Source organism: Sciurus vulgaris (assembly GCF_902686455.1).
Source record: "Sciurus vulgaris genome assembly, chromosome: 7".
Taxonomy (NCBI): domain Eukaryota; kingdom Metazoa; phylum Chordata; class Mammalia; order Rodentia; family Sciuridae; genus Sciurus; species Sciurus vulgaris.
This window is the reverse complement of record NC_136467.1, coordinates 5,727,267-5,754,378: the sequence shown is the minus strand read 5'-3', so window position 1 is coordinate 5,754,378 and position 27,112 is coordinate 5,727,267. Positions and strand designations below refer to the sequence as shown.

General features: G+C 43.1%; 1 protein-coding gene across 1 annotated transcript in view; it reads left to right on the top strand.

The window, feature by feature from the left end:
• Nucleotides 1-27,112, top strand: part of PACRG (parkin coregulated) — a 491,257-nt gene that overhangs the window by 283,064 nt on the left and 181,081 nt on the right. Inside the window, exon 4 of the mRNA XM_079148635.1 lies at nucleotides 3,620-3,769. Coding sequence (XP_079004761.1) covers nucleotides 3,620-3,769 — 150 coding nt within the window. The remainder of the gene's footprint in view (nucleotides 1-3,619; nucleotides 3,770-27,112) is intronic.

Genomic DNA, 27,112 nt, shown 5'->3' with positions numbered 1-27,112 from the left:
TATACACATGCATGTAACATAAACATCTATGAATAAATTTTACCACTTTGAGTGTAAATTATTTTTTCTTATTCTTCAGCAATTTTTCTGTATCTGGAAGCTCATATATATCGTATATGGTATACATGTACATGAATGGTATACATGTACATGTTCATGTATATGAAGTTCATTCCTTAATCAATGTATTCCATATGGTGAAACTCATCTCTAACACTGGAAGTAGATGGACACATTCTGGGCTGGTTTTTGCAGCTTTTGGTATGCGTACCCTAAAATCAGAACACTGTGATAAGCCAGCATCCAGGAGCCACTGTGGACACCACAGTCTTTCCTGTGACCACCACATTCAGATAGTTCTCTCTTCAGTGATGTTCCACAGGTTCTCCTACTTCTGGCTTTATCATATCAACAGAGTCTTTTTGAAAAAAATGAAACCCACTGGAATGAGACCCGGATGCACTCAACCATGCACTCATCTTAGGGTATAAAGATACAGACAGCACGCCCTTGTGGTTCTGTAGCTTCTCCTTTCTCACTGCACAGCACATGAAGCATTCAGCTAGTGTCTAGGAGTCCTTTTTAAGGAGTAAAAATGGGACAGAAGATGAATAGAGAGAAAAAGAAGAAACCCAGGATCTCAAAACATCTGATGCTGTCTGGTTGACCAGGAAAGACCTGGGGGGTCTCCTTGTTTAGAAAGAATGACTACAGCATTTCCCTTCTTTTATGCCCACCTGCTTCTCTCCACTTCCCAATGATCCCGAGAAAGGCAGACTCAAAATGATAATGCCAACTAGGATATCTCTTTACTGTCTGGAACTGTGAACCCAAGTCGCTTAGTGGAATCTGGCCCAAAGGATCTGGGGCAGACCTGGGGGATCAGTCCCCAGCATGCTGTTCCCTCCCCTGAGCTTTCACCTAAGTAACATCTCTTCGTCCCTGTCCCTGCATCTGGAAGCCTTCCCTGACCCCTAAGCTAGGCTGTGTGCCCACTGTAATTGGATGCTTAAGTATGTTCCTCTTAAAAATATTCATCACGCTTCCCATATTTGTTTACTATCTTCTTCCATACTACGTGATAAACCCGAGAGGGTGGTCCAGGACATCTGTCCTGTTCATTCCCATCTTCCTAATTCATACACAGTAACAGGCATGTAATACACTCTCCATGAATATCTGATGGGGCTCAGCAAGCACCCAGATGTAGAGTGCTCGGTCTAATTTTGGCACATGCAGGCTCTCACACTGGCACCAGGAAGCGTCGCACAGCTGAAACCCTGCAGTCCCGAAACCCAAACGTGAGGGGCTTCATGGACTCTGGGGCACGTCTGCTGCCCACAGCCCTCAGAACAGCACTTCTGCAGCTCCTCATTCTCTCCTGGTGAACGGAGCTGGGTCCTCCTGGAGAGAGAGAGCAGCTTTTGGATGAGAGGAGGCCCACAGAGCCTGTTTCTACAGTTGCCACCCACCACTTAGCCTTCTTCCCCACCTCCTCGGGATACTCTGAAGCTTTATTCTTAAATGTCTCATTACTACAGCTTTTAGGCTAAATTATAGCATTCTATTTTTAGTTGTTTTTCAGAAAATACGGCATGGCCTGAAAGTGACTAAATGCTGTAATAATGAGCCCTCGTGTTGTCAAGCCCTGCAGTTATAGGAGGGTGGCTCCCTGAGCTAAGGCTGACTTCTCTCTCTTCACTACGTTTGTTTACTTTTGAACCAAACGAAAAAGTAGTCTTGCCTGGACAGAAATTATGGGGCTTCTCAGAAGTATTCTCATGCCCCAGTCTCCAGTTTGTTTCTTGAAGGGGTAAAGCTGACCTGGGCTTTATTTTTTAAAACTTCCTAGTGATTCCACAGGAAATAGCTGCGAAACCACTAAATGAAGCTTTGTATTCTTGGACTTTTAGCTAAAGATTGAGTTTAAGTCAAACTTATCCTGAGAATGCTTCCCTGGTGCCTGGCTAGTTTGTCCCTTACTCTTTAGGAAATGGGTGGGGGGCCCTGAGCTCTTTGAGCAGGTGGTGGGATGATCAACTAGCTCTAGGAAGATAAATTAAGCCACAGTGAAGAAAGACCAGTTGAGAAAGAAAGAAAGAGAAGAGCTCTCTTAGAGGGCATGAGTGTGTTCCAGTGAAGGGGTCCCAAGGACCCTCAGAGATGGGACTGATAATGGAGACCCAGACCAGAGGAATGGCATTGAGGATGGAGACCCAGACCAGAGGAGTTGGGCTGAGGTTGGAGATAAAGACCAGAGGAGTTGAGGCGAGGATATAGACCCAGAGCACAGGAGGCAGTGAGGATGGAGGGGAAGATGAGGATGGAGAGGAGATCTGAGTTTGTTTACTGCAGTGCAGAGCCAGATCATTTTGCAACATGGTGAATGTGAGGAATGAGGATCGGGTCTGGCCTTGGGTGCCTGAGCACTGAGCAGGTGGTGCCATTGCTAAACACGAGGAGCAGAGCAAAAAGAAATGTTCATAGAGGAAGATGTACCTTTGGAACACACTGACCTTAAGGCACTGGGAAGTTGGGGTGTTGGAAATGCGGGCTGGAGTTTGAGAACAATGCCAGCTCTTTCCCCCAGGCCTACTGACCAGAGTCATCCTGTTGACAGTCTGGGGATTTTGTCCTTCCATAACTAGCATGTGCTTTAAGATCATAGTCAATCCTTTTATTAGAAAGTAGTACATCTTAAAAATAAGAGGCTTTGGCTTCTCGGAGTAGCCGGGGCTCCACATTTGATGAATGCCCACCCCTGGCCTTTCGTACTAGCTGCTTTGTATAGTTCTTCTATTAAATCGTTTTAATCTAGTCATCCAAGAAAGCAAATAACAGGTTCCCATGATCGAGGAAAGTGGGGCCAAGAAAGTGTCAGTGAGTTGGCCAAGTTCACACTGCAAGCTCCCAGTGTCCTCTGGGTGCAACCCGACCCCTGGAGCACGGCGCCGTCTACCAGGCAACTCAGGTCTCTCGGCCGTTCGCTCCTGGTCACTGTGCACTCAGAATTCTTCTTTCAAACCACCTGTATGCCTTTGATCTCTTTAAACCCATCACTGTTGACTTTTTCTAACTGAACCCTTAACATTAGTGCTGTCCTTCCTGACTTTTTGGAGCCCATCTGTAGTCCATCTATGTTCACTTGTACCAGGAACATTCTTGGTGTTGGAAACACAGATGCGCCCCACCTGGCCCTCCTTCCCAAGTAAAGGTTTGTACTGTGGTAACAGTTTTCAGAATAGCTTGGGTTATTAGCTGGAAGGGATCATTGCACAAAAACATATCTGGTGTCAACTTGCATGGTGTCTTTTAAATCCAGTGACACTAAATGATCTTTCATCTTTTCTATTCCCTCTCAAACTACCAGTCTCTTCCCCAAAAGGAGAATGAGCTGCATTATTAGGGTCGGTAGGAACCAGCACAAGCTGGGAGACTAACTAGCAATCAAACCAGGTGTCATCACGACTTTGGGGCTGCCATGCCTTTCAGTTATATAATAAAGACCCACTGGGCCCCGGAAAGCATGGTCTCGTTCGACATGCCCACAAGACATCTCCGACCGATGGTGCAGAATTCACGTTGGGTGTTTCCTACTTGTTCTTTTTCTACCATCCAGATGCCTTGAACCTCAGAAATCGGCAGGTCATCTGTGTCACACTCAAAGTCCTCCAGCATCTGGTTGTGTCAGCAGAGATGGTGGGCGAGGCTTTGGTGCCCTACTACCGTCAGATCCTCCCCATTCTGAACATCTTTAAGAACATGAACGGTGAGTTATCCCTCGGGCCAAAATGTCCGGAAGCCTTGCAAGAAGGGGTGTGGCTCGAAGCAGAGTTTGTGAGCCACACGTTTAGGATTTTCCACTGCACAGGAACTACAGTCGTTGGGAGACGCAAGTAGCGTACTCCTGCCCCGGCCAGGAGGTCCCTACGGAAAAGGCGCAATTACAATTTCACTATTTACTGCTGACCCCCGCCTGCTCACTCAGTGCAGGAGCTCTTCCGTGATGCTCGATAAATTGCTAAGTTTATAAAATAGTTTTTGAGCCTATTAATAGGCTTTGGGTTTGTTGATTTTCTTAATATTTAATAGTAATCCTACCTTTAGATTCTTCCTGTTAAGATTTCAGTAATCTTTTTATTTTAAATCGATTTAGGATAAATTTTTTTAAAACAATGCTAAAATATGGTAGTGGCTTAGGGCATTCAATAAATGTTCTTCCATTTCTAAAAGTAATATAGAAAAATAATTTTTCCTTTTTCACTTTTACTAATTATTTAACAATTTGTCATTAATACTTTGTAGTTCCTTAGTGGACATGAATACTGGTTAATATGTAGATCCATTTTTCAAATATGACTGTGAGCTTTGTGAACACAGATGAGCTCCAATAGATTGGCTTTACCTTACAAAGATGTCAACAAGTTTTGGAGATCTCTTAGCAGGCAGCGAATGTGCATCTGTTCATTGACAGTGTGATTTTCTTGAAACAATGAGAATCTGATTTTCTTTTCTGCTGCTCACTTTGAAGTTTTGTACTCCTCACGTGTGTGGCATAAGTCAGCTCTCAAAGTTTATTCCTGACAGTTGTGTAAATAAGTGGTAATTTAGTGGAACACTGCATGGGAATGTTGCAACATGATCTGCTCGTTGTACATACAAGGAAATAAATAAAACAAAAAGCAGAGTGGAGGCAGTTCTCACCACAAAAAACAAAAAAGCAAACAAAAAAGCCTTTGTTTGGAATCACTGTTTTTTATATTATTATTAAATTGCTATGAAATCGGCTTCAGACATAGACTTCAGGAAAGTAAAAAGGACTTCAAATGGATTTGGGAAGTTCAATAATGTGTAAGGGAGTGAACTGACATCCATCCCAGATTATCTGAAGAGCTGTTGTCAAGTGGCAATTGGGGCAAGATGGCTGCTCTTTGAGAAAAGTAAAAACTGGGTTTTAGTCATTGAGTCTCTTACTTACTTTTGTAACAGTGTTCTACTTTATGGAAAATATGTATCACATTCTTATGTCTTCTTAAGTCCTGATTCTCATTTTTACCAAGCAGCAGCATGGGATCCATGAGGTTACAGAAGGATCCACATGTGCTCATGTTCAGTTAAGTTTGACTGTTACATTGAGATTCTAGTTAACTTGAAGGAGCTAGAGATGGCAGTAGGGAGGAGATGAGAAAGGACAGTTATTAAAGGAATGGAAAAATCAGTGAATAGTCATCCCTAAGAAGTCTTGGTTAATATGATGGAAGTGTGCGGTTCACAGATTTCCCTCAGTGACCCTCACAGAAATCTGTGAGGTATGCATTGCTATTGTTCCTAGTGTTTTGTTGTAAAACTTCCCCTCCAGCTTTTCTCTAGTGTGAACATCTGTCTCATGCTATGGTTTGGATGTGAAGTGTCCCCTGAGGGCTCATGTGTTGAAGGCCTTGTCCCCGGGGCGCAGTTCACAGGTGGACTTGGGGAAGTGATCGCCTCATGAGGCTCTGACTTCACTGATAATTGAATTGACTACTGGGAGGCGGGGAAAACCGGAGGCAGGTGGGGACTGGTTGGAGGGAGAAGGTCACCAGGGCATGCCCTTGGGGACCACATCTGCCCCTGTCCCTGCCCCCACCCCCAACCTCTCTCTCCTTGACTACCATGAGCGGTGTAGGGTCCTCACCAGGCCCTCCTGCCATGATGTACTTCCTCTTCTCAGGCCCAAAGCAATGTACTCCGCCAACCAGGGACTGAAACCTCTGAACCGTGAGCCAAAGTAAACCTTTCTTCCTTTAAGTTGTTCATGTCTGGTATTTTGGTCACATTGACAAAAAGCTGACTAGGTCGCCTCAGTTCTTGCCTATCATGGAAGGTGAGCTTTGTACGCGGCTCCTCCCTTGCTTAGGCATGTGGGTAGGTGGCTACAGTGGCCTGTTAGTGCTCTTGTCATCCCACCACGAAACCTCAGCTGAAAACCAAGCATCATTTGGCATCCTTGTATAGAAGAAGAAAATACATAAAGAGTAATGCTCAAAAGACAATTAGAATCTCCCACATCCTCCAGGAAACCTGCAAGGCAGGATTAACACAGCTGCCACAGAGACAGACACACCTGGCTGGGAGCCCTTGACTGTCAAACAAGCTATCGGTTCCTACTGCTTCCTCACCTCAGCTTCTCTTTAACTCTGTCACTCACACATGTTCATATACTTAACAAAGGAAGTGGTTGGCTTCAGAAATATGTTCCTGTTAAGAGCTCATCACCGTGGGGATTTATAGTTTATACCAGTCCTTAGCTGATCTCAACACAGCTAATTTCTGGAACATTTCTCAATGTATGCATCTGGAATTCTACATTCAGGCTATTTTCTTGTCTAATATTCTCCCAGTATTTGAGGGGGACACATTAGCTTCAGCTTCATTTTCTCCTCCTCTTACAAATCTGTCACTACAAAGCCACAATGTGGTTTGCTGTATTTTCAGAGGGTCCTATTACAAAATTGGAGCATTCTAGCTGGAAAACTTAAAGCACTTCTTCAAAGTGGTTCCCTTATCCTAGATCCAGTTCAGCCAGAAGCAGCTTATCACAAGATTTCCAATTACAATTACTAGTATTTTTACTAGAAAAAAATGATTTAGTTTTAATAGTATTTTAATACATCCTGCTTCATGATTATAGATATGCTATCCATATTCACAGAACCATAATACTTTATTTAAACAAATGTCTTTACTGGAATATATAAGTACAATTAAAACTTATTAGATATTTACAGTATGTAGCATTAGAAAAAACTCATCTTATTTTTCAATGTATTTGAGAATGATTTCACACATTTCTGTTTCCTCTTTTCTGTACTTGTCTTTTATGTAAATCAATATCTTGTTCAACTCAGATTCAAATATATTTCTTTTAAGTCTTACCACGAAATCCTTTTTAGAATGAGACCAGATATAAATGAGAGAAGGAAAGAATATGAGAAGATGTTCTTTCAGATATAGTGACCCTGCTTTTGTGTCTGTCCCCTTGAAGTGCAAACTTCAGCCTAGCTTTACTGTCTGATCTTTCCTATTTTCATGTTAAATGAACTTTCTCTGAGGAGTCAGGGAACTGGGCAAACCTCACTGCAATTGCTCACAGTGAGGAGAACCAGCCTTACCTTAGGAGTGGTGGGTGCTCAGGAATGAAGTAGGGTGGGGAGGAACATCAATTCATGCCCTGTCCATACTGCCATAGGTGTTAAAACTTATGCCCAGCTCCAGAAGATTATCTCTGCTCCAGGAAGGGAGTGGCTTCGTGTTTTTATTTGAGAATAGCATTTTTACAAAGTTTAATTAAGCTATGGTTAAAACTACAACAACTGATGTGAATTGTACTGAAACATATAGAGAACTCTGTGGAGCCAGGAGAGATGTGGTGTGACCTTTGACAAATCACTTAACTTCTCTGATCTTCAATCTTCTCATCTATATAAAATGTGTATAATAATATTTTATGAGGGTTGGAATGAAAATTAGAAACAATAAATCCATAGCCCCTTCACATGAAGTCTGATCTTGCCTGGGTTAAATAAGATAGCCATTATTATTATATAACAGTATATACATATGTAATATACAAATATATTACACGATCCAATTTTAAAACATAATAATGATATGTCAGATATTACATAGTAACATAATCAGATGGTTGACAGTATGGTCAGGGCTGGTGGCACTCTCCCTGGGGGACTGTGCCTTGGTCCTTCCATGATCTGTGAATGCAGTGTGGTCTCCTGGGCTCAACAGCAGCTCAGTCACTTTGGTTGGAAGGACTCATCATGCCTGTGATTGCAAACGTCAGGTGAGTGACCAAATAAGTTAAAGAACTCATAAGAGGGTAAATGGTTTTCAAATCCATTCTTACCTGGTATAATCCCAAAGATCGGACATGTGGCGGGTGTCGTGGGGAATTCCGTATTTGAGAAAAAGAAGGCTGCCTGGGAGAGAGCGGGAAGCCCAGGCAAGGGCCTCCTTGGAAGAGCCAAACTGTTGTCTAAGCCCAGGAGCTTATTGCCCTGAATTTGAACGGTGGATTTCTGATGTCTAAAACATGCTATCTTTCTAATGACTACTTTGGGGTGGGAGAGAAAGTGGAAGCTCCATGAAATGTTTCTGGAATGCATTTGTAATATAGTCAATGCAATTTCATCTTTCCCATGCTCTTTTACAAATGTTATTAAAGGTTACAGAAAATTAAGACAATAGGAGTGTTCGATTTATAGCTTTCAGAGATGAAACTAGAAAATTAATGATGCAGCATACTACATTTGAGGAATATGAGCCAATAAATGCCATTAAAATATTTACAGCTAAAATGCAGGCTGTGAGTGGAGCAGGGCTGTCCAGTGACCCTGTTTCCTTTTTTGGTATTCTTTGTTTCTAATTGTACCGGAAGGACCTGAAACAGTTCAGGCTCCAGGTATCAGAGAGTTGATAATACCAGAAATTTATGTGGTGAATATGCAAAAGTAAATACAACAATTAAATGTCACTTTCCCATGCTCATAGAAATCAATGTCAGCAGAGGATGTATACCACTGTAGACTAATAAAAGTCCATTAGAAGATACTTCAAACTTTCAATTCAAATTTAAGTACATTCAAATATATGCATAATGAGATGCATTAAAATTGCAAAATTTTAGGATGTTTGGATTGATTTTTTGATCCTGGATGCCAATGGCTTCTAACAAATAGAAACTATTCTTTTGTGCTGTTGGTTTTTAAAACAATGTCTCCTGAGATCCTGAGCACTCTCAGGCTCCGTGTTCCTATCTCTCAGCTGCTCCCGTGGCTTCTGGGAGACCTGAGCTCATGATCCTGGGGAAGGCTGATAAACTTTGGGCAGTGGATTATGTATCAAAAAACAAAAACAAGAACACTTGTTTTTCTCCCTTAAAATTGATTTGTGTAAAGGTTATCTCTCTTCACTGAGATTTAGCTTAATTTTGGAATTAAAGTTTATTCCTCTTAGAACTATAGAGAGTTTTGAGTTCATGATTTACATATTGGAAATTTGCTTCAGAGTTCTCTGGAAATCATCAGGTTTATTAGATTTGAAAGCTGTAGTTTGTCCTAAATTCATTGAGGAAATTATTAGAACTACTGCCACCAAATTTCTGAAAATTGGGCTTGGATGGATCGTGTATGAGTATGGAGTCTCTGAGCACTTCTCCCACCCAGACTTGACTAGTTCATCCAAAGAGACTCCTAAGATCACACGAAAACTGGAAAATATGCAGAGGTCCTTTGGTTTAAGCGTCTCTGCAGTTTACTGAATCATATGACCACCTGTTTCACAAAGGCAAAACGTTTGTATCTGCTTTCCCTTCTCTTGAAAGGAGTGCAGCCCATCTGGTAGAATTTAGTGCTTAATGCTTGTTGTGTGCAATTAATTCACTCACCCGCCTATGTAACCAATGTGTGCTTATCCTGTCTTGTCCTGAGTGGCTTCGGCTCCTTGGAAGGTAGTCCATTCTCCTTCTAAAGGGAAAGAAGCATCCACCCGACATTGAAATCCGCCTATGCCTGATGCTTGTCTGCTGTATCTCTCTAGTTGAAACTGCACAGCACAGAGTCTGATCTCTTTTCCAAAGAGCAGGCCCTCAACAAAGTGGCCCAGCCTCACTTTTTCACATTCAATGTCTATTTCCTCCAAGCATTCTTTATAAGAAGAGCTTCCAGAATCTGGAAACTCTGTGAGGATAGGGACAGAGGACCCACAGAGCAGCCCCAGGAGAACTGAGGGTCCTAGCAGGGGCCCAGGCTTCCAACCCCACTTGCCACCTGCCCCATGGTCAGTGCAGGTAGGGCTCTTTCCCATTATAAAGTTCATAAATGCTTACCAAATTAAATGCATTTCATCTTCACTTAGACTGCTTTATTTATATTCAACCTTAATTCACTTATAGAATTAAGGTGGGGAAATGGGGAATCACCTATTAACCTACATGTGCTCTTCTCTGTAGACCTCCTTGGTCGCCTTTGCCCAGAGGTAAATTTCTCATATAGTCCACCTTTGTCTAGAAAAGTGAACTGGTGGAATGATGCCCAAGGAAATGAGAGTCCAATTCTGATGGGTAGTGCTCCGTGTCAGCTCCTGTGTCAGCCATAACAAGGGTCCACACGCTGAGCACTTAGACAGCAGAAGCTCACTGTCTCACAGCTCCGGACACAGGAAGTTTAAGACCAAGGTGTGGACAGGGCCACAGGCTGTGAAGGCTCTGGGGAAGAATCCACCCCTGCTGCCTCTGAGTCAGTGTTACCAGCAACCCTTGGTGTTCCTAGACTTGTAGGTGCCTGGCTCTGACCTCAGACTCCATCCTCACAGACCTCTTCTCCCTGTGTTTGTCCCCACTCTCTTCTCTTCTTATGACACCAGTCCTCAAGAAGATTGGGTTGGGACCAGCCTTATTCCAGCATGACCTCACCTAAAGGTCACCTAATTACTTTGGCAATGACCCTATTTCAAAATAAAATCACATTCTGAGGCCCTGGAAAGAACGTGAATTTGGGGGGACACTATTCAATCCAGTACCGACTGCATTCCTCTGTCCTGCACGTGGGAAGTTGGCATCAGTGTTTGTAAGCCGAGTCACGGGTTGTTCTCCCTGCTCATGCTGCTTTTACTACTGGAAAAGGGTGGACGAGAGGTCCTTTAACAACAGAAGCCCGTTCCTTCTCCCATCAGCAAGAAGAGTTTGTACAGTTAGAAAGGAATTCTCCTTTCTTGATCTGGGTGGGTTTTGAGTGAGGGAGATGGCAGCTAATCAGTATTTTTCTTCTGTAAATCTTCTCACTAACCAGAGAGGTAAGAGAACACCTACTGCAGCTCCGGGTGCTGCCCAGGCATCCCTTAGTGCCAGCCTGCCCGTGGACCCCAGGGAACTCAGCAGGGTGGAGAACTGTACCCAATGCCCATCCCTGCCCGAACCCACTGGGCAAGAGACCCAGACCCGTCTGTGCCCAATAGGGCTTAGAACAATAAATTAGGGGTTCCCCTGATGGACAAGGCAGGGAGGACGCTTTGGATATCTGGAATAATTGTGGAAAACAAGAAGTGGGACCCGCTGGAGTGGTGGAGCCCGATGCTGGGGAGCGAGGGTTCTGGCATCAGAGGAGCTGGGTTCCAATCCTGTTTCCCGCCTGAGCCATCTTTGAGGGGATGTACAGCTCCTCTGTATCTCAGATTCCTTTAAAAAAGCACATCATTGGGAGAATTAGGTCCATACATTTTCAGAGAACTATAGGGAGGTGCCATGCCAGAAGCATCACCTGGAGACGATGGAGGAAGTGAGTGAGGCTGTTCTGCAGGTGACCGTGCGCTCGGTGAAAGTGTTCAGCTGGTGTTACATGCCAGTGTTCCCTTGCAGGGTTGTGGAGAAAACCGACTTGATGTGGTCCTCCCAACAGCTTTAAGTGAAATCCATTGGAATCAATATATTTAGCAAGGTGATTAGATGAAAAATAAACTTTTGAGAATCAATTTCCTTACTATATGCCAGAAGTCGGAAATACCATGCAAAATTTATTTTTTTAGGTGCTAATAATTCCTATGTGCATAAATAAGCCATTGTAGACAAACTTTCATTGCTCAAACTTCCCTCTGGTCCCCCCACACAGGCCTAGCTGCTCCCTTGACCCCTCACTTCATCCCAGAGGAGGGCCGATTAAATCATAAAGCCAGATCCAGAGGATGACCAAGAATTGCCTGCCCTCATGGACAATTGAAATCTCATCCTATGTCCAAGACAGATGTGGTGTTCAGCTTGCGAATGGCCCTTGCATTTGCAGTTTGAATTTAAGTCTGCATCTTTCCACATCAGAGTGTCCATATTCCTCCCAGGCATTCAAGTTCTGTCTGCATTAGCAGTGGCCTCTCAGCCTCACCCCTGACCTTGGAGAAATCCAGCTGTCAGACACCAAACTGCAAGTGAATCCGCTGCTCCCGTTCATCTCCATGGTCCCCATGCTAAGGGCCATTTGGGTGAATGTAGAATGTCTTGCATTCATTATTTCTGATTCTGCCATGGAAGGGCAGCTGTGGTATGGAAATAGGGTGGAGATGGAGCTGGGACACGCGCCACTGCCTGCTCTTGGGATGGACTGTGTGATCTAACACCCTGGCCTGGGTGCCCATCCCACTGCCCAGTCAGGGACTCTAGGGACAGGGTTTTTTCCTCTACATCCAAAGTCTAACGTCACATCCTCTCCGTACCCATCCCTGGTCCTACTCATTCTGCAGAATGAACTGCTTTCTCCTCTCCATTTGCCCCGTTGGTCCGCTGCTTTTTGTGTCTGTCCCCTCACCAGGGCCCAGATGCAGGCAAAGGCTCACTGGGGACAGCTGGCTAGTTGCTCAATCTCTTTGTAAAGCCATGTTTGAAATGTGTGCTTTGTCACTCCTCCCTCCCCCTCTGAAGTCACCCAATAAGGATCTAGGGACAAAATCACTTAATTACAACTGGTTCCCAGTCCATGGCCAGTCGCATCCCTACTGCTAGCTGGAAACTGACACGTTTCTGAGTTTCAGATATCCACCAATTCAGCTGAGCCTTCAGGATCTGCTGGGAGAAATCTATAGACTATAAGGTGTTTAAAAACTCAAGGGCCCAAATGAACAAGCATGCAGACACTCACCCAGGAGAAAACAGTGTTCTATTTATGCAATTCAAACTTCTATTCAATCTGGGCAAGAAAGAAATGGGGATTTTGAAGCTTTAAGTTAAGGAGACCTCTATATTCAGTCAGTTCATAATTTATACTTTTAAAATCATTTAAGATATCACCTATTCTAGATTTGCTGATAATTAAGCTCTCATTCTCATTTTCCTTGATATGCAAATCTTTCATGAGCACCAACAAATGACATTTTAAAGGTCTCTTTGTGGACATTGCAGAGAATATAAGAATGTCACCAAGTATAATTGTTGTGTTGAACAGTGACTATTCGTGACATAATCAAGACAAGGGGGGAGGAGATTAAAAAGTGAGCTTTATTCAGCGGGGGAGCCTTGCGCAGCCAGCCCTGCATGAACTTAGGTGGCGATTGTTCTGTTTATAGGATTCTAGATATCGCTGGAAACTGACTTGCCCTCAGGATTCTCTCCTGGCTGAGCTCGGGCATGGGAAAGGCGGGTATGGCAGGCTCTGCCAGGACTTCTCTTTCCTCGTGTTGGCCACACAGGCTGGACTCCCAGCTCTGTCCTGGTCATTGTCAGAATGGAGACAGATAGAGGAGGACCAGAAGTGGGAGCATCTTCACTCACGGCAGTCCTCTGGGGAGGACCTGGCAGGTGTTGAGGGCCAGTTAGGGTGCCGCTGACCAAGGTCTTTCAGGCATCCCACCACATAGACGCAGCTACCCCAGGTGTTCCCTGGTTCCCTGGGTGTCCTGCATTCCCTGGCTTCTTGGGTTTGTTGGAATCCTGTTACTCAGAATTACTCATTCCCACATGCAAATCAGACTCACCCACCCTGGGCACTGAACCTCCCTCTCCCCAGGAGAGCCCGGCTCTGTGCTGCTGCTCATGGTCACCTGCTTGCAGCAGGAGCCCCAGGCTCCTTGGCCCGGGACTACGGAGGTGCTGCTCCTGTACTTGCCTTGACCCTGAACCTCAGGGAGCTCCAATTCAAAGCCTTGCCACACTTATTTCGGTTTATGTTAGCCAAACATGACGCTGCAGGATGAATTTTCCACTTAGTATGAAATCAGCTTTCCGTTTTTATTGCCTTCTATCAAAATCTATATTTTTCACTTTGACAGAACGGAACATAAATAGCTCAACATACACGTAACTATCAATGAAGGTGGAATTGAAAAGTACAATGGACATATTCCCCAGAAAAACTGCACATATTATTGATATTTCCTTGCTTGCCTGCTGGCTGCATTATATTCTCATGTACATCTTTGAATTAATGTACCAAGTAATAAAGAAAAAAGTAATGGTGCAGTGTTATTATGACTAAGCTCTATTCCAAGCCCTCCAAGATCCATTTGCTCTTTCTGCTCTTAAATACAGTACTTTATTATCAGCTTTTTTGTGAGCCTATTTATATTCATTTTGAGGTGGTCATACAATGAAAGAAACAATCACTCTGTACCCAGTGACTTAGATTTTGCATATTTATTACCACTCTACCTGCATTCTTTCATTTTGTCTTAGAATTTAGTTCTTGAATTTTCAAGTTATTTTTATCACAAATAAGAAAACCTCATTAAGGATACAATATTAAAGTTTTAAAAACAAGAACTTCATTGGGCAATTATCGCTTGATAATTCCCTCACTATTTCAAGCTTTGTTTTGACCTGTGGGCAAGTTGGACATTTGTTTATAAAGGATTATGGGGAGTTTATAGTTCTTCTAGCAGAAATCATTGAATCTTATATGGTTTTGTGTGTGGTTATGTGCCATAAATATGGTAAATAACATGCAAACCAAAGGGCTTGAAGGGAGTCCTGTGAAAATATGTTGTCCTTTTGAAGTTTTGTTTAATCTGTGAATACAGAATAATGATACTCAAAGAGAAGCAGTGGATTGTTTTATGTTCCTGTGAGGCCACCTACAATTTCTAACAGGATCTCTGTTGGATTTGAAGCGCGGTGGAGCGAGGACAGTGTGGTGGTTCTGGAGAGCCTGCGCAGGCCCAGCCTCCCGTGCCCTGTGGGCTGGCTGCTCTTGCCGTGGCCTGTGCTCTCGCCTTAATGCATCTCCACTGCATCTCCAGAGCACCAGTCTAGCACCAAAAGCACTGGAGAGCGATGCAGTTTTTATGAAAGCTCTTTGGGGGATGCCAAAGAGAAAACCACACAGAATTTATTCATTGATTCATTCAAAAGACAAAAACAAAAAAAAATTTGCCTGCTTGCTGGGTGCCAAGACAGCAGTGCTTTCTAAGCACCCTCACAGAGTGAAAGTCTGCTGCCATACAGTCATTTTCCATTTGCCAAATCCTCCAGGCTTCCTCACAACCTCCCCCAGGACAGCAGAGTCAATGTGGACACCCACAGAGGCCCAGGAGCTGAAGGGCTCCCCACCATCAAAGGATGGCTACCTGGGCAACAGGGACATCACCCGCAAACCTCATGTTCCTTAGGGCCGGGCACCCTCATCTTCTACTCCTCTCTGCAATAACTGGACCCTGGGGTCAGGGCACAAATTTGGAACAGTATAATCCAGATTTTATGGTAGACTTGTTGAGACTGTTAAACGGGAAAAATGCTGCTTAAATTTGGTGCATTTGACATAGTGAAGAAATGCAATGAAGTTTCAACTTCACCACAAGCATCGTCATCTGGTACAAGAAAGGTGACACCCACTTTGTTTGTCCCACCTGCATACTACCAAGAATCTCCCTTTGTGGACTGCCTCCAAAGAGTGCTGAAGAGGTGTCCCTGAGGTTTTGGTGAGTGATTTTTGTCAAACTTTTACTAAGAGCTCCCTTATGTAATTTTGGATAAATCGCACCTACCAGACCCATGAGCTTCAGCAGCAAGCTGAGGCTAGGGCTCTGGGGGCCATCTGACATTGTTCTAGAAGGTAAAATTCCATGAAGGCAGGGACTTCTGTAGTTTTCAGTGATTCTTCTCCAGCTCATGAACACCTTCTGGCAGCTCCTGCCAGAGATCAATAAGCATTTGCTGAATGAGTAGATGGATGGAGAGTGTGCTGGTTTTCTATTGCTGCCACAACAAACCACCACAAATTTAGCTGCTGGAGACAGCACCCATTTGTCATCTCACAGTTCCACAGATCAGAAATCAGTGGGCTCTGCTGGGTGACATGAGTAGAATTTTATAAGACTAAACTCAAGGTGTCAACCACCCTGTGTTCCTTTTAGAGAGTCAGAGGAAGAAGCTGCTTCTAAACTCATCACAGTTTGGGGCAGAAATTCATTTTGGAAGTTGTGAAACAGAGGTCCCCATCTCCTGGCTGGTTGATAGCAAGGGGTTATTCCCAACTTCTATGCTACCCACATCCCCGGTTCCAGGCCTCTTCAACCTAGTGACAGTGGGTCAATTCGTCCTGTGCTTCCAAACTCTGAGGTCCTCTCCTGGACCTCTCATCTGACTTCCTTTTCTGCTTCTAAGCGCTCACGTGATTGATGACACTGGACCCCCTTAGGTAATCAGGATAGTCTCCTTACTGTTGAGTCATTGATTAGTAACTGTGATTCCATTCACAAAGTCCTCTCATGGCAACTCCTCCATGGGCCTGAATAACCAGGGGAATTGGGAGCCCTGGAATTGGGAGTCAGCTTTACAGTTGTGTTTTCTGGATGAAATGGTCCACAGGCTGGTGCTGGGATGGCATCTCCAACACCAAGTGAAGGTAGCACAGCTCTGCACACCTGTGGGAAACTCAGAGAAGACTGGGGTTGTGTGAGGGGCCATGATAAAACCAGAATGTAAGGGTTTTGATGCTAGTTTAGAGTTGAACCAGGTTATCTAATGATTGGGTGATTTACATATAAGAAGAATAAAATCAGCAGATTCCATGTCTTCCAAGGGGTCAGTCTGGTGGCAGACAGCACAGTGGTGTCTCTAGCAGAACTCAGTTAAGCTCTGTTATCCACCATCACTCTCCGCCCCAGTAATGCCTCCCCTTTGCAGTCAGCAACTATTGATTCCTGAGTAGCGTCACCAAGTTTACATAAAATCCCATGGCCACAATAGAAAGGACAGGGAAACGTTATTTTTAGAATAGTAATCCTTACCTTACAGATGAACAAGCTAAGGATGAATCAAATGACTTGCCCAAGTTCAGCTGACAGTCGTGTGCAAAACATCTGAAACATGAAGAGACCCCACATCCACACCTGAGGGGCAGGTGCTGTGGAATGTAAATTGACGTGGCAGAAATACCATTCATTTCTGAAGCAATTCTGATCAACAGATTTCTTTAATTATGAAAGAAAGAAAGAAAGAAAGAAAGAAAGAAAGAAAGAAAGAAAGAGCAACCTTCCCTGATCATCTTTAACAACTATTAGATGCACGCAGATCAAAGCAGCTGTTGCTGATCTTCTCTACAAATTCTTGTTATGAAGCAAAGATGTTTTCACTCATCAATTTCTGTTGTGCAGTAGTGATTAATAATATCTTCAGGAAAATTCTGAGCACAAAACTAGAGGCAAGTTCACAGAAGTAGAAACATCAAGCAGGTATCCCCTCTTTCTGCTAGAAAGTATGTAACTACATGGAGTGCACGCAAACATTTTTAAATCTCAGCTGAATTCCTTCTTGTAATTCTGGATAAAGTTGGAGTACATAGTATAATCAGCTTATGGGCATGATCTTCCTAGAAGGAAGTTACTCCCTAGTATATATTTCAAAAAATCTGTTTGCAACATCTTACAGAGCTGTAGGCACAGTCGGGGAGACAGTACCTGGCCTGGTGGTGACCCATCCTCAGGGCGCCCGGGTCCAGTCTCGCTCTCGCCTACCAGGCCTGGGAGCTCCGACAGCAGCGAGCTAGAAGCTAGGGCCTTGGGGCCGCCTGACATTGTTACTGGAACGCAGCTCCACCAAGGCAGGACTTCTGAGGCGTGATGAATAAAGGGTGGTGAAGTAAAAAGTGCTGCCCATAAAGATGATGGCCCCGCATCCCGGCCAGAAAGGCAGAGAGGTAGGGGACAGGACGGGAAGGGTGCTCACTGACCCAGCTTGCAGAGAGCGGCATCGACTCTCTCAAAAACAGGAAATAAATGACCAAACGTAGTGAGAACCTGGCACCCTTCTCTGTCTTTGGGACTTCCCTGGGTATCACCAAGCGTCTGTGGCCACGTGTGACGTGAGTCTTAAGACCAGTGTACAGGCCAGGAAGTTCCTCCAGAACATTTACTGCTGGGTGAAAGGCAGTCAAATCAGTTTGATTCGAAATGTACTGTTTTGTTTTCCAGGAGAGTTTTTTCTAAGAGGGTGTCTTTTCCTGCTCATGGTCTCTTGGCTGATATATTTACCTATCTGGGAAGCATGGGACGAAGTGATAAAGAAAAAAGGCAAGGGAAGGACCATAGCTCAAAATGCTGGCACACCATAAAACGAGCGTCCATCAATCATGTAGAGCTGAATTAGAAAACCAGGATCGACAGGACCGCGCACACTTTTTAAAACAAAAAAATTATTTGGGACACTTGGAGGAATGCAAAAATATAGATAGATAGGTCCCAATTTCTGTACAGTGTTCTCTACAAAACACTTAATAGTCAAGCAGTTAACACTGGGAAACCAGCAATGGATTTCAGTTCTCACTAAGCAGATTTTCTTGTTTCAAGAGCACTACTCTCCAGTATGTACAAATACGTAACAACAAATCCCACCATTATGTACAATTGTATCGCACCAACAAGAGATGTGAAAAAAACTATGAGAATACATATACTTGAGTCTTTTTATATGTGCCATCAAAATTCCCTCCAAACGATTGTAGCAATTGCACTCCAATCAGAATTTTATAAAGAGCCCATTAAATAAGAAAAAATTTAAAAAGAACTGTTCTCCAGAATAATTATTTTGAAATTGTGGTCTCAATGTATATTTTAGAACTTCAGCTCTTCCTTAGAAAAATAAAACAAAATAATAGTATTGTAATGAAATTAGAAAGGTAGAATAAAATTGAGATTATAAGAGCATTTTCACCATATTTATTAAAATACAAAGTAAAATAATTCATTGTTCATATGACAGATTAGGTACATGCTATACTTGCATATGCTTCTGGTAACTATTAACTGTTGAATTTGTAATTCAACAAAATTTCATGGTCTGATGAATTACTTTTTACTGTCAGCAAGGTTTCACAGTCATTTCAGGATTACTAGTTGAGGAAGGTTAAAATCATAGCTCCATGTGATTGATTTGGTCAGATTTTAATGAGATATGAGATATTAGCTCTCGCATTTCTAGGACTTGTAGTTTGCACAGTGGCTTTGCTGCTAACCACAGATCTTTGAAAAGACCACTTGTTTTAGGGGGATATTTCACAATCTCTTTATCCTAACCACACGGTTCCCCCAACAGTTTCCTCAAATACAACAGGTACATAGATTAAAAACTGCTCTCACCAGTTGTTTTACCTTTATTTTGCTGAATCCATATTTTGAGGTAAGTTTGGTGGTAGATTAAACAGAGAACAATGCTCTGTATAAACATGCATTCTTATACTATCTATGAAAGAGTTTAAGATACGAATGTGTCTGCATTTATCAGTGCATTGTGCAGAAGCACTTCTATGAACCTATTTCTGAAACCCAGTCAGTTTTTCTTAGAATTTTCCACCTGTTTTTATCATAAATCTACTGTACTATTAAATTTCTCTCAGTTTCCCATACTTTAAAAAGAAAGCATAATTCATTTCAAAGAAAACCTTTCCAGAGTAATAATCACTTAGCATAGAAATGATTTTAGTTTTTATATAGATAAGTTTTTCTAAATAAATAATTTCTATGCCCTTTATGTAATATACCAAACACACCTGTTGAATGATAGTTTTTGCAATGCAGGAATTTCCATTATAAAAACCTGTGAGATACAATCAAACACATTTAAAGAATTAACACCCTTAGATCATAATGGGGAAACAACTTCTAATTATTGTTTAATTTCTTGGTTGAGAATCTTTAGCATGTATAATATAAATTGACTGAATTTATGCAATTAATATTATTAGCACTTAGCTTTTTTACAGTTTTGTTATAAGGACCATAAATTAATATGCAATGTGTGACATGATCCTGCAATCTTTAGTCAAATCCATTATTAAGCATCAGATCCTCCCTTAAAAATGTATGGGTTCTTTTAATTGATGACTTCTCACTTAAACTATTTTTCCAATAATGTAAGTCTCAGGGGATTGTTCTAAGACAGATATTCCTTTTTATTTTCAATGAGATTATTGGATTTTTAAACATCCATCCCAAATTTCTTGTGTTACTTAACTGTCTTAGCAATGGCCAATATTTATTTAGTGCTTTCTGCATACCAGATTCTGGGATAAGCTCTTCCATGAATTATCACATTTAATGCTCACAACCTCAGGAGGAAGAAGCTCTTTATCTAATTTAATCGAGGGAAAATGAATGCAGGCAGAGAAAGTGGTTGCGCTCTGACAGTCAGTCAGCAGAACACTGATGGCATTAGTCACCCAGGGAGAGAAAGCAAGAATAACTCACATAGATTTCTCCATTGCTTGAATGTTCAGTGTTTCATCTCACCTGCTTGAGTATCTTATCACCGTGTCTGAGACAGTCACCCAGACAGACTGATTTCATCTTCCAGTGTTTAGACAAGCAATGTTAACTAATAACACTCCTAAACTTGCAACTTGTTCCAAAGTTGTTCTTGTTGTTTTTATTCTTGTTACCAAATGAAAAGAAGCAGCATTCAGTACTAATTATTTATTGTGATCTACTTAAAAATATCATGAGTGGCATTAATCTTGAACAAAAACTAGGTACAGATTCAGCACTTATGCAATAGTACGAGGTTTTTTTACATGATACTGTTTATAAAAAAGCTTTTATAAATATATAATGCATGTAATATAGTTAATAGAGCATGCAAAGAGTTTTGCTGAGCTAATAAATCCAACCCTAAAAGTACCCCCACCACATAATGATATGGGTGACTTTCTGGCAGCCACCCAGAAGCATGAAACTCTGCATGTGCAGTAATCTGTCCTTTGTGTAAAAAGACAATTTTGCTGACAGTGTTGCTTTTTCCACAGAAGTCCTAGTTGTCAGCAGGACTTAACTTGAGATGATTCAAGACAATTGCATGAAATGCACTTTAGAAAGAAGAGTGTACAAGATTTGCCCACAGAAAGACATGAGCTAATTATAATTTGAAGAGAGAGATAACACTAGTTCCACTCTTTTTAAGTCTGGGGAAGATGAGTCACTAATAATGATCAAGGGGAAAAAGTCATTCTGTCCCAATTATAACATGGTAGACACTGAGCATGAATTCAGTCATCTCAGGGGAGAGAGAGCAAGAGAAACGGAAGTAGATAAAGGAAAAAGAAAGGCAATGGCTATGTGGGAAGTACAGAAGGAAGTTCAGCAGTTAGAGAAATTGAAACCATAAGGACTCTTTCATTGTTTTTAAGAGTAAGAGAAACATGATGAGAAAGGGCAAAATGTTGAGAATGCATAGAAAGAATGTGAGTCGAGCCATCGTTCTAACTGCAGATACAAGGCAGGGAGGCACTGAAAATAAAGGAGACCAAACGCATTTACATCCCAGTGAGCCCCTGGGCGTGGGAAGAGGATGGCAGGAGGCCCGCTCCACTCTGCCGGGTGGGAAGGCCTGTTCCACCCAGGCAGACTCCCCAGCATGGCGGCGCTGGGCGGGACTCACTGCCTCACACGGCACCCGAGCACCTTCACTGATGAACTCCCTTCCCGTGTGACCCATAGAACTGCTTCCTGCCCCTTTCCCCAGGACTTCCTGTAGTTCTCAGCTTCCTCACGTCCAGGGCTCTCTCTGCTTCTGGGCTCCGCAGGCTGCCTGGTGGTTATGTTTCTCACTCAACCTCTTTTTGGACTCTGATTTTAAGCAAGGTTGGCCTTTGCCTTGTTGGATTCCAAATACACGAAGATTCCACATTGACTCTGTCCTTGTGCTGACATTTCAGGACAATATTTATTTCCTGTGCGTATTTTCTCTTTATTTCTCTTGCTTTCTATAAATTTCTCTGGAATCCTAACACAGTCTTTGCAGTTTGGTTGTTTCTTCGTACATAAGTTTGCATTCAAATTATGCTATATTTTATGTGTGCAGGAATCCTGCTTTCCTCAAACTGTGTAAAAATTAATAATCTTTGATAGTCCACTGTTATCTAAGTTTTAGGTTTGGTGTAAGAGATACTGTTTGAGGCTAAAGCTGTTTATACAAATTAAACGCGTGAGTTCCTTGTCTCCACCAGATGAACCGTTCGATCCCTGTTTTGGCCTGAAAGCAAAACGTCACCTTGACAGAACTCCATGCCCACACTTCAGTAGGCCGCTGCTGTCTTGACCGCTGTGTGCCTTTTGTCTTATCATCATCCTAATGGACAGGGTATATAGTCCATGGCTGAATTTGGTGACATGTTTCATAAGGCCAAAGAAAATCTGTGCTTGTATGTAAGATATCTTTACTAGACAGCTATTTAAAAGAACCCAATGGAGTAATCCTTCAATCTTTTCTTTCCCTTCTTTCCCAAATTTCATCACTTCCCGGTCTTGTTACTTTTTCTCTTGTTACCCCACTGCCTCTCACTAGCTGTCCCTGCCGTGCTCTCTAGTTCAGGAGCATCGATATCACACTGTTTCTATGACACATTTTCCATGTGCCAACCATCACATCGCATGTCCCAGCTCAAATTGAAAAGTCTCCCTATCGCTTCCAGAAACACATGGCAAGGAACTGCAGGACAACAATGGGGTAGCATTTGCAGCTTTCGTTTCTCTCCTTTTAGGTATTTCCATCTTTATAACCTCATGTCATGATTATACTTCCATCTATCATGGGAAGGAGAAGATCCAACTTCTTACTCACCTCCTCTCAGTGAGGTTCCACATGTGTGCTCTTGGGACAAATGGCACTTCTGTAAAAGAAAAGATGTCAAACCTGCCAACTGACACTGAGAGATACACACAAAAGGATTTCTAATTTTTTAGAAAGTCTTCTCTTTGTTAACCATGTACATGATTCCTTTCTCTGGTTCTTTGAAACCTGTTCATGAAGAAGTAGTTGAGAGAAGGAGCAAGAACCGGCCTCCTCCTTAGTGAAATCGGGAAGGAGATTGAGCCTCACATGCCAAGGCTGGACTGAATGACCAGAGAGAAGCCAGCAAGGACTCAGTGTCACCGAGATGGGCATCTCCACACAGACTTCACCTCGGAGGGAATCTGTACGGGAGTTGTGAGAATTCACAGGAAAGAAGTAAAGAAGTTAGTAAGCCAGTCTTCCCAGATTCAGGCCACAGAGGGGTGAAGGCAAGCGCCATCGTTCCTCCAGAGGGCCTGCTGCCTTGGGTGGACTTGGGCAGCCGTCCGGGAAGACTTGCCGCAGATGGAATCGTCCCTCTTTTAACACGTGCCGTGGAGAAAGCCACTTATACGTTTATCTAATCCATGGTTTTTTATCTTACATGTGCCACTCACTCTGCTAAGCACCAAATAAAGAGGAGTGAACTCAAACAAAAAGCACCGACATATAATCTCACACTCTCTTGAGTCCAGTGTGGAGGTGGTGGAGATGAGGCCCCCGGGGGCAGCCAGCAGTGCTGAGCATCCCTGATCCTGGGCACTGCACCACCCTGCAGCTGGCCACCGTGTCACCAAAGGGGCTTCAGCCGGCTGGAGAGTGCGGCCCATCGCCTTGTTCCCTGGAGACTCCAGCTGTGCACCCTGCAGTCTTCACCAGAGCTCCCAAGGGAGCCAGGGAAACCCACAGACTGAGGGCGCGGCTGCAGCCCTCCCCCAGCACGCTGGTGGCCAGCGCCTCCTGTGTGTGGCAGGCCACGCAAACTGAGCGGGAGGAAAGAAGGACTCACAGACACTGTGCAGTCGCTCAGGAGAACCAGGTTCAGCTTCTCTCTGCTCTGCTGGCCCAGGTGACACCTCTTCAGCATAAATATTCCCATGTCCTCAAGCGTGGCCGCTCTCTCTTCCTAGGGGACCTTATCCCTGACACACACACTCCTTCCACACCTCCTGTCTGTTCTCCTGCTCTTCAAGTTCAGAGCACATTGTCATTTACAGTCACCAGTTCATTCCAGTTGCTTTCCACCACCTACTTTGTGATTTGTTCTGGAACCTTCCCAGACACAGAAGACCCAGTCTCTCTACAGACAACCCTGGGCTCCCCTCTCTCTGCGGCTTAATTAATCCCCATCTCGTACCTGAGCTGCCACAATCAATAGTTTCTGAATCTTATGATCCCCTTGTAAACACTGGCAAAAATCAATGAGATTTCCATACAGGAGGACGAGGAACACTCAAGTAGATGCTGTTGGTGATGAGTTCCTTACAGAGCGCCAGGTAAACATGGGGCACTCCTGCCGCTTTTATGCATAATGAGGCATTTATACAAATGATGTGCACAGGGCTCGTCTCAATGTCCGGGGCCGGATAATATTCAAGCTTCCAGCTTAACAACTGGGTACTAGTGCTGACGGGAGACCCTCTGCCCCAGGCCGATGTGCCTACTCAACGCACTCAAGGCCTTCCAGGAGGTTTCTTTGGTTCTTATGTTTGTTTGTTTTGTTTTGTTTTTATATCTAACCCTCTCCCTTTGAAACCCACTTGTGGTCAGTGTCAGAGACTGGTAGTTGTCTTAATGTCTCACTGTTGGAGAACATGCCTGGGTTTGTGTATTTGTTAGTGCACTACCTGACTTTCTTTGGAGTGATCTGTGAGGTTTTTGCTATTTTTATTCTAAATGCATTGACCATTTCTCATTGGGGCATGTGCTCTCAAGCTTGGGTACATGTCACTTTATCTAATAAACATGTTCCTGGCACACAGTGCATAAATTGAATTGTAACAAACTGAATCATATGTTTAAATGCCTGAAGGGCTCTCATTTTAGGAAATGAATCAGATTCTGAATTTTAAGTAAATTTTTACCTCCTAATTTTTCTTTTCTGATAATATAGGTTTTCACTTGGTTTGTGTTATTTTTGGTAATACTTACAACACATTATTAAATTCACTGAGGAATTTTTAAAGAGTGGTTGAAGGAGAAGGTTCTGGGAAGATGGTGGAGTGGGAAGCACCAGGAATTTCCGATGCTGGACAACACTGGCCCTGGCAGAATGACTGAGGTGCCTATTTCCAACCTCTGGAATCCGTTTTAAGGATTGCAACTTTTAGGGCAAAGTTTCAAAGGTAAAGATGGTCAACTTTGGTCAATTCCAGCTGGGAGCAGGGCAGAGCTACCCATTCCCCAGCCCTGTGGCAGGCAGCTGTGCACCTGTTCCTGGAGCAGAAGGGACCCTGGCCTCCAAACATGGACGCAGCCTTCCTATTGTGTGATCTTGGAGTTACACAACCCAGGGCTCAGCTGTCATGGAATCTCTCTCCCTGCTGTGGAGCCCCTCTCCCTCTGGCTGAAGCCATTTCCAGGGCCAACACCGCTTTCTTCCCTTTTCTCTCCTTTCCTTTTCTTATTTTCTCCCCCAACCCACCCCTTTCAGGGAACCAGGATTTAAATCCTAGGCCATGGAGAGCAGCCACACACACAGGGGAATGGAGAAAGTCATCGTTTGTGCTCAGGAAAGGCACAGGCTTAAAAGCAACTGGCAAAGACCTTAAGCTCATGCCAGTCTGATCACCAGCACAGACACAGACTACATCAATTTCTTTAAAAAATTAAGTGAGTTACTACATTAATGTTAAATTCAAATGTCCAGTCACCACCAACAACAAGGTCACAGGACCCACAGAGATAAAGGAAATTATTGCCTATTCGAAGGAAAAAAATAAACCAATAGAATCTATCTGTGAGAAAAATGAGGTGGTGGACTAGCTAGACAAATAATTTTCTTAAAATCATCTTAAAGATGCTCAGAGAAATGAAGGAAGATGGGGAGAAAATCAAGAAAATAATACATGAACAGAATGGGAAAGTCAATGAGGAGAGAATTTGAAGATAAGACCACTTAAATTATAGTCCGGTGAACAGAGACAAAAAATGATTTGAAGAAAAGTGAACTTCATGTATGTCTAAAAAAGAATAAAAAAATTAAAAAGAGAAAGAAACATAAACAGAGCCAAGGGGACCAGACCGGTGGGGCACCACAGCATGGACCAACATGCACATTTGGGTGGTTCAAGGAGAAGAGAGGAGAAAGAGATTATTCAAAAAGAAACAAAGGCTAACACTTTTCCAAATTTGATGAAAGACATAAATATAAGCAGCCAAATAAACTCAAGCCAATGTCCATCACAATTAGATTATTAAAAGACAGTCTTGCAACAACAGCAGAAGAGAAACAGCTCATCCCATACAAAGGGATCTTCTAAGAGTATCAGCGGTTTTCACATCAGGAAATTTGGAAGCCAGAGGTAATGGGATGATATATTGAAAATACTGACAGAAAAAACCCTGTCAACCAAGAATTTTACATCCAGCAAAAACTGTATTTCAGAGGGGAGAGGGAGGTTAAGATATTCCCAGATAAACACAAATTGAGCTTATTACCTTTCAATCTGTCCTGCACGAAATGCTAAAACGAGTTCTGCAGGTTGAAATCAAAGTACACTAGAATGTCCCCAAGGACATGTGTATTGAAGGCTTGGTCCCAGCTGGTGGAGCTGTTGGGAGGCAATGGGAACCCACTTGTTAATCACCCTCATTCTGCATCATACTAGCTCAACTAATGGCGGCAGGGGCACCTAGTCAAACCAATGGTGAGAAGGTTCCAGGAAGGGCGATGCCGAGGCTCACTGGAGTTTACGGTCATGTGAGAATGTGTGTCAGACATTGATAGTCAGCTAGTCCAAGTGCTCAAGACATCATAGACCTCGTGTATCAAAAGGAACGCCTTGTGAGCGTGATATAGATTCATATTTACACGTATTTTATATACACATATCATTTAGCCTTAGAAAAAACAAGATTCTATCATTTGTGACATCATGGATAAAGCTGGAAAGCATTATGCAAAGTGAAATAAGCCAGACTCAGAAAAATACGGCATGATCTTGCCTAGATGGAGAACCCCAAACATTCAAACTCGTGGGAGCAGAAGATGGAATGGTAGTTGCCGGTGACTGGGGGCGAGGCAAGCAGCTGGTCAAAGAGTATAAGGTTTCTTCTATAAGATGAATAAGTTTGGGAAATCTAGACACTCAGCATATGACTGTACATCATGAGACCATACTTGAAATTTGCTAAAAGTAGATCTCAACTGTGCTCACCACACAAAGAGGTGAGAGCTAAGTTTACTGGCTCGATTATGGCAATCACCTGACATTTAGCAAAACGTCATATTGTATAGTCTAATATATATAATGTTTATTTGTCAATTACATCTTAAAGCTGCAACAATAAAAAGAAACTTCTTTGAAACATAGTCTATGATAT